General features: G+C 39.7%; 1 protein-coding gene across 5 annotated transcripts in view; it reads right to left on the bottom strand.

Moving 5' to 3' along the window:
• Positions 1-224: 224 nt before the first annotated feature.
• BORA (BORA aurora kinase A activator) overlaps positions 225-8,407 on the bottom strand; it is a 45,141-nt gene continuing 36,958 nt past the window's right edge. For all 5 annotated transcript variants that reach the window (XM_075852326.1, XM_075852327.1, XM_075852325.1 and 2 more), the window contains exons 9-13: positions 8,101-8,254; positions 5,597-6,159; positions 4,117-4,248; positions 2,404-2,563; positions 225-2,316 (exon numbers count right to left, since the gene is read on the bottom strand). In XM_075852326.1, coding sequence (XP_075708441.1) covers positions 2,264-2,316; positions 2,404-2,563; positions 4,117-4,248; positions 5,597-6,159; positions 8,101-8,254 — 1,062 coding nt within the window. In that variant the 3' untranslated portion in view covers positions 225-2,263. The remainder of the gene's footprint in view (positions 2,317-2,403; positions 2,564-4,116; positions 4,249-5,596; positions 6,160-8,100; positions 8,255-8,407) is intronic.

Here is an 8,407-nt window from a genome sequence, read left to right as displayed (position 1 = left end):
CCCATAGTGCAGTGTCCCCAATTATATATATATATTTTTTTTTTAATCAGATCATTTTTTAATTTTTTTTATTATTATTATGTTTTGATGTATATAAAACGCTCATACAGAGAACAAACAACTTAACTACACAAATGTACCAAAAGTGTGTTATGGCCCCTACATGTGGCCTTGCCCAAAAAACTATTAACATTAAATAAAATATAAAAAACAGCAATTGAAAATTAAAAAAAATCTTTTTTTTTATTGATTATCAGACATGGTTTACAATGATTCCTAAAACAAAATGTACATCAATGTAAGGCCCCTCCTTAAAATGAGCAGCAATATAAAGTCAATCTTAAAGATTTACAATTTTTATATTCTACAGAAACCATTGTATAAAAGGAGATTTCAGGAATGTTCACACAGGGCGGATACGCTGTGTAAAAAGTACACAGCATATCGCCCTGGTTCCCGCATGGAATTCAGGCCGAAAAACCGCACAAAAAATGTGATGCAGTTTTTCGGCTAGAATGTCAGCTGCGAAAAAAACTAAAAACCCATACTTCCGGCGACGAGTCCCTCTAACATCCTGCAACCTGGGATTGGCTGCAGGAGTCATCATCCCTGGAGGCCATGCTGGACGAAGGAGCACAGATCTGGAGAAGTATAGATTTTTTTTTTTCTGAGTTGCAGTTTACCACTATAAAACCCTGAAACTCCCTTTAAGTGTATGAGAATTTAAAAAAAAAAAAAAATCAATCACTAATACCATTTTTACATAATACAGCAGCATTTATATTCCATAATTCCCACATTTTTGGCAGCATTACATAATGTACAATTCTTTCAAGTATCTTTATTAGAGCTGGAACAAAAAAAAAACAAAAAACAAAAAAAAAAACAAAACACACTTCCAACGACCTGCCTGTAAACACAGATAAAACATTACTATTTTTAAAAAAATGATGGAAACAGAAATATTGCACACTTTGCAATGCCTAGAATTGGTTGATTGAAAACTAGATCACTAGAGCGGTACAAAATTGCTGATGCCCAGCAAGTAGCGGATCGTCAGATACGCACGTTACATCCTAGCTTTTCGGCAGAGAACTAGTGAGGCACCTGAACCCCTCCAAATTATAACTGATTACATGGAAATATCACATCACAACTTGCATTGTTCCATAACAGGTTTAGTCAGTACAGTTTTTTATGAATGAGGATCAATGTGTCCTCCTGATGTGAAGTTATGCCCACAATTTGTACTCTTCATTGTCTAGAGTTTAACAGGCAAGTACAGACTATTTTGGGAATGTAATTATGGTTTATGGTGGACCAGCACATGAATTTGTAACAGTATAAAAACCTTCAATGATCCTAGCACTATAGAGAGGCAGAACAGAACAAAAGACATAATACTCCGTGCTAGCACTTACATTTAATCTAGACAAGGCTGTCCGTGATCAGATATCCAAGAGCAAGGGCTTATTTCTACAGAAGCTGGACATTAGTATCCTCTAACAGGCACCAGTATGTGTTACCCTGCCCATTATGGCTCTATTATACTGGCCAATTTTGTCCGCTGCAACATGCGCCGATCAAAGAGACAGTTCGTTGATCGGTGCTCGTTTGCTCCTGTCACAAGGCGCTATGTATGGGGACGAGCAGTCGTTAATCCGATAGCTTGTCTCCATACTTTATTATGTCGGCAGCATGTATCCCTGTTTATACAGGGAGATGTACTGCCGACAACGATAATACTTCCGCTTTTTTAAAAACGATACTATCAGCAGGTGAATGACACAGGGCAATTATCGGGAACTAGCGTTCTATGAACTCTGCCCGATCATTGGCCAGTGTAAAACCCCCTTATGTCTAAAGCATTTTAATGAACTGAACAGCTAATAAAATTAGATAAATTATGGGCATCCACTGTTTACAGGTATTGTGAAATGCGTCAGTTTAGCAATTCTCAACCATTTATTGCCTTCTCCTAGGAAGCTCAGAAGTAAAAGTAGGGTCTAGTGTTTTATAAATAGAAGGTAAATGATTGCACTAGAACAATATAAAAGATATACAGCTGTAGAACTTTAACCTCATTACCTAAATCTGTGGCTTTTACCAGTCAACATAGAAGAAAAATAAAATGGAGGACATGCTTTAATAAATAAGGCTTTAAATGAGTGGTTACAAACCACCTCTTCACATTTGGAGGTTCAATATACAAAGAATCCAGTAACATTAACCATTCTTCTTGTCAGAACCACAGGTATTGCTACTAATGTGACCCAGGTTTTCCATCGATGGTCTGCTGTGGACTCTGGAGACGTACTAAAGAGGAAGAAAGGAAAGAAATTAGTAGGATTGTACTTCTGCATTACTCTGAGTCAGTGTCACAGGGTAGTACTGTCGACATACCATTCTTATTTATCCGGTTATATATTCGGTCACTGCTGAGCTTCCAAATCCCAGAATGAAGTGCAGGATGTGTTTTATGAGTTTTATGAAGATGTCGGTCACATTCTGGAGACTCTGGTTCTAGTAGTCTATGTCCTTTAACATCAAATGTCGAAAAGTCCTTAAATGGAGAAAAAACATAAAAAAAAAAAAAGCACAATAAGTATAACAGAAAAATAATTCTGCAATTAGAGCTCTATTCAATCTAGAACATAGCGGGCACAATTAGTACATCACATATCCTCTGTGAATGAACCCCCCCTGGAAATAAAGTTAAAAGGGGTTGGTCAGGAAAAAAAATAAAATATATTTCTAAAAAGTGTCCCCCAGCCTTGGTTTGCCTTCCCTAAAACCCCCTACTAACCAGTTTGTTTCATCTCAATCGTCACTGCTGCTCTGTTTGTTTACATCCCTTGCTTCTGGTCCTGGCTAATTCCGGTCTTGTAACCCACCATACCCATGATCCCTTGCTGCATCTGAAGAGACCGCTTACACCCCCCCTTCCTCCACAGCATCTCAGCTATTTGCATACTGCCACGCCCCTCTATATTCACAGGTCATTCCCTGCTCTAATTACAGTCACCCAGCTCCCTGTCACACACCCAGTAATTATCACACAGGGGAGTGGGGGGGGGGGGGGGGGGGTTATACACAGGGATGATGAACCCATCATCTCTGTATTTATATAACCCCCATCATCCATGTATTTATGTAACCCCTGTAATCACTGTATATACACCATTGAGGCATAACAAAGTGCATTTGACGGGTATATAATGCAGAAGCGGAATCTGAAAGGAGGAGGGGCGTGGGTGATGAGAGAGGATGAGGGGGGTGTGTACAAGGAAAGAGGAGACAGGCAGGCAGTGCGGGAACTCCAAGAGAGAAGGAGGTGGCATGCACTTTTAGAGACGAAGTTCTGTGTCTTTGATCAGCCAGCACTTCCGGCAGAGCTGAAGAACGGCGCGTCATCAACTAGGTTTACAGGCAGTGGGACCAAAGGCGGAGCTCTGAAGAGCTCATGAAACATCCGCCCGCCCACTGCCTATAAATGTAGTTGATCACGCGCCGTGCCTCTGCTCAGACGGAAGTGCTGGCTGAGCAAAGACACGGAACGTCACAGGAAATGAAAAATGTACTCTGTGTGCGGTCACATGACCGCTAATTAGAAGTAAATAACGTGGCCACATATAAACAGACATTATATTAGAAAGTTAATTGTACATGTCACATTAAGTTAAAATAGTAATAAAATATATTCCTGGCCAACCCCAACCTCTTTAATGCTCGAGTCAGAGCCTCAAGTCACTGAGCAAAACGCTTGTTCCCTGGTCAACTCGAATAGTGCCCACGTGAAGCGGACTGAGGACTTTAACATGCCATACGTTACATATATATATATGTGCAATAAAAGTGAATTACCAATAATGCCAGTTTGTAAATCATTTAGTAAAATAATTTAGAAATCAAATTCAATTCTCTTGACATACCTAACATGCCACATGACTTTCCATATCTGTATCTAACATGAAGCACCTACAGTGGATATATGCATTTTACAAACTTGTGCACATTTCTTAGCTTATACTCAGAAAAGTTAAACAATGGATGTATGGCATTATGAAAGCAAGCCTACTTCTTAAGGTAAGACACCACACACACACACACAATTACCTTTGCTTTTAAATGCCGAGACCCATTTGGATTTTCAAAAATCTGTGCATCGTTTTCCTTGTAAACTCCATCTGTGCCAATTCCATCCATCATACTGGATCCACACGTTTGTGTTGTGTAACCACTGTCCACCTTTACATTAATAAAACACATCGGGACGTTAGGACAAAACAATAAGAACAAAGATTGTAGTCTATGTGTACGGTCTCACAATAAGCAAATCTAACAGTGCAGTATAGAATGGTCAAATAAAGTTAGAACCTCTAGCATGACCTAAATGTTATATTTTCAAGGAAATGTAAGACCGTAACTCATCCTAACTTATTCATTTAGATCTAGTAACAACCTAGTTTTACAAAGCGGAGAGGCCGTCAAAATGACTGTCATTGCAGCTCCACGTGTATTATCCAAAAACAAAAAAAAGCAACAGCGAGGCGCGCGTTGGAAAGGTGGTAGCCCTCTTGGTCTGTATGCTTCATCCTACTTGTACTCATTATGTACATATACCTTTGATTGCGTCAAGCGATATATGTGATCGCTTCATAGACACCTTTTTGCTTAGTTGTATGAATGTGACACTAATAATTGCCCTATGTCCTGTACATTCAGGTCTATGCATGAGTTCTATTGATTGCACCAAGCACTTTTTGGTTACTCCGCACAACCCTTTCTTTACACTTCCATTAATGCTCACACAGTGCACTTTATCAAGGTTGTTCTGCATAGCCTGTATTGATATAATCTGCCTATACGTGTATCCTGCATACTGCGTGACTTTTGGCATCTCAAAGTTATCAGTACTTTACAAGTCAGATCTGCAGCTCCTCTGCTCATCTCCTCATGACAAAACTTCTGGTCTGTTCTCTGACCTGTCTCAGCATTGTTTTTGGGTAATCCACATTCTAACTGGTTTGAAAAGTATCAGTTCCTGCCTGCGCTCTGTTCCTGTTCAGCATGGCTGATGTCTGACCAGTAACTTCTAGTACGGACAGAAATAATCTTTTACAGTTGGTGATTTATTCCAATAAGCCTACCATAACAATTCTAGTCGCTCTTATAAGTTCAACAACCATTACTATTTTTTTTCTAAGAAACCGGCACCAAATTATTTTGTTCATATTCCTAACGTAACCGATACGTTTCTGGCTCGGACTCTTTAATACAAACCACCAAGAACTCTATGCCCCTCCAACATGTAAAACTTACAGCTGCCTATTGCCATTACCAGGAGGATGAACTATACAGGACTGCTGTTTAAGTATACACAGCATACAGAACAACCCCCCTCACCCCCAGCAACAGGCGGCAGCTGAGAACGGTCCTTTGTATTAAAGTAGCAGTGTTCTGTAAACTTATCAAGTATATTTGGACTATTTAATACGGATCTGAGCATGACCAGTTAAACTTTGCAAACTCCTAAGAAATGTCAGACTACATTCCAACCTTCAGCACAGTCATCAAGTGGATTTAGATGAATTACCTGGATGCTGCTGTTGTCACAGGGAATCACACTGCTCTCTGCTAAAGGAGACATGCACATGTGGCACGTCTCAACATTAAATGTGTTACCAGTCATGAAACTGGTCATTGGGGTGTTATCATTGCCTGCTGCATCCTTAACCCAGATCTGATCGTCTTCAATCTCCACAGGATCCACCATTTCCACAGTATCATTGTCTTTCAATTCATCTGTAGGCTCCACTGTTGCCTTTTGGGTGTATGGCTTTGGGGATATGCTATTCACAGAGTCCATTATGTGAGCGTCAGGAGAGAAAGTGTCCATGTTATGTAGCTGTAATACAATACGGTCTTCAGGTAAGGACAGGCGTGCAGGTGGAGAGTTTTCCTTCTCCTCCTCCTCCAAATGTTCAATAGTTAACGGTATCCGATATTTTGCGCTCTCTCTGCAGGACTTCGCCTTAATTAGAAATACACTTTTGATGGGAGAACAGCCTTCGATTAAAGGAATTGTGGTACATGAGTTTACCATGGACTTTGATGCAGAAGGAGTCTCTGGTGAAGGGAAGGACAGTTTCTTCTGTTCTGTAAATACAGGACATTTATTAACAGACTAAGGAAAATTAACTACGGTAGCTTTCTCTTGCAAATAAAAAGCGATACGGAGTCTTATTTTTAATTCTTCATACTGATGCTACGGTTCATTGTCTGCCATGATTTTTATGGAAGTGAATGATGGGACTGGAAAGCAATTCTACAGGTGCCACGTCTTCTAGGGACAAACATTCATATGCCACTCTGGCTGAGGCATTAGAAAGCGTATAAGGTTTTTCTTTAGGTGATGTTTAGCATCACATTTAAGATCTACTCCTGCATCACTGCCAATTTGACAACCAGAAATATGCGGAGTTTAAAATAAAAAAAAATTACACCAACCCCAAAAACGCTACCAACCAAAAACAGTTGTGCATGTAGGCTCATATTTTACTATAGAATTTAGAGTTTCATTTGGTTGCAGCGTTTCTGGGAAGAAGCACAAAAAAAAACATGAGTAAATGAGGTGTGTGCATCCAGCATCATCGCTAAGGGGCGGTCGACATCACCTTAGGATATACATCAGTAAGACTCCAGTCTATAAAGCTTATGGCAGGCTACAATGTATTTCACTATATAGGCATACAGTGGGGTATATCACCCCATACAGCCCCCCCTCTTTACAGCAAGGCTGGAAGTGGGGAGTCAGGCTGAGGTAGAGTCTCTTCAGGCTGCTTCTTGGTCATATTCAGCAAAGCTTCCATTATGCATGAACCTCTATGCAGTCTAAAGAATGGTTACTACATACAGTACCCAATGACACACCCCCTGAGGAAGCACCGGAAGCGAAACGCGCGTTTGAGTCCACGTGGAGGAGCAAATATTGAATCACCTCTTGCTACGGTTATGGGTAAGGCAAGGGCTACCTAAATATACATTAATGCACTGACACTTTATCCCTATTCCTCTTCCCCTGTCTTTACTATAGAAGCCTAGATGCCTATGGGGTTTAACAACTAGGAACAGGGAACCTATCTTTAGGTTCAAATATATACCTGTGTAATCACTTACTCTAGCCTATAACACTGAAACATACAAATCAGCAACTCAAAATACTTTTTTGCTCCATTTTTCTTACTTGAGTCTTGTCCTTATGTATACTTTTAAAATATTGGTCTGTTCTATGTGTTTAATAAATACATATTTACATTTTTTAATTTCTATATAACCTATAATTATCTTCTTAGTCGGCTCTGTAGCTTTAATATTAATTATTTTAGTGTTCCCACACCGCATGCTAATGAGCATAAGAGTTATATCTTCGTTTGAAAAGAGTCAAATCTTCATCCCTCAAGTCTTTCTGAGTTTACTCGCCTCCTTACTTTTGATTGACAGCTCCTCGCCTCCCCACAGCACACAAAGTCCCACGCTTGTGCATTGATGTCCTCTTCTGGTGTGTGCGCACAAAATGACACCGAATTATTACGATAAAAGGCGCAAAATGTTTGCAGACCGTTATTTACAGTCGGAGGAAGAGTTTAGATGAGGGGATAACGGCAATTAACTTTTTATAGCTGCGGCCAGTGAGGGATATGTAAAGCTCAATAGGTGAAATGCTGGTGACAGGTTCCCTTTAAGCTGTCCATATGGGAGAAGTATATGATAGAGGGATAGATGCTAATAATTTGATGGGTTTCTGAGTAAAAGCAGACATTCTTATTCTCTTTAAGAATGATTTAGCGGATTAGTAGTCCACTAATCTAGGCCACTCTGAACTAGACTGAATTCTTCAATACCTGATTATACTCTGCACTACGTTACAGATTGGTTTGATATGTAACATTCAAAGTTATGTCTGGAAAAATTAAAATGACGGGGGACAAAAAAAAAAAAAAAAAAGCCCTCAATTAAAAATCCAGTCAACAAAACATATTGTAAGCAAAAGTTCCTGAATTGGCAAAAACAACTATAATGAGCAAGACACCATCTCACCTGCCATTGGAGTTTTTCCCAGTACAGAAGATATGGGGGAGAATGCTGGCGACGCATCACTCATAGGCGATCTTTCAAAGAACATAGGACTTGCCGTACTGCCCAGGCTATATGCTCTTCGCCCACCTTGGATTGGGCTTGAAGAAAACTGACCCTTTTGTCAAGTAGAAACAGGCAGAGAAATTCTGAGTCCATCGAACAGGATTACAACATAATTAAAGATTTAAAAAAAAAAAAAAAAAAAAATAGATACCAAGAAATGTTCTACCAAGATCCAATAACTGAATCTAAGCAGGACTATGAGAAA

This window comes from Rhinoderma darwinii, chromosome 2 (genome assembly GCF_050947455.1).
Source record: "Rhinoderma darwinii isolate aRhiDar2 chromosome 2, aRhiDar2.hap1, whole genome shotgun sequence".
In the NCBI taxonomy this organism is placed as follows: domain Eukaryota; kingdom Metazoa; phylum Chordata; class Amphibia; order Anura; family Rhinodermatidae; genus Rhinoderma; species Rhinoderma darwinii.
The sequence above is the reverse complement of the archived record's forward strand: the minus strand, read 5'-3'. Positions and strand labels throughout refer to the sequence as shown.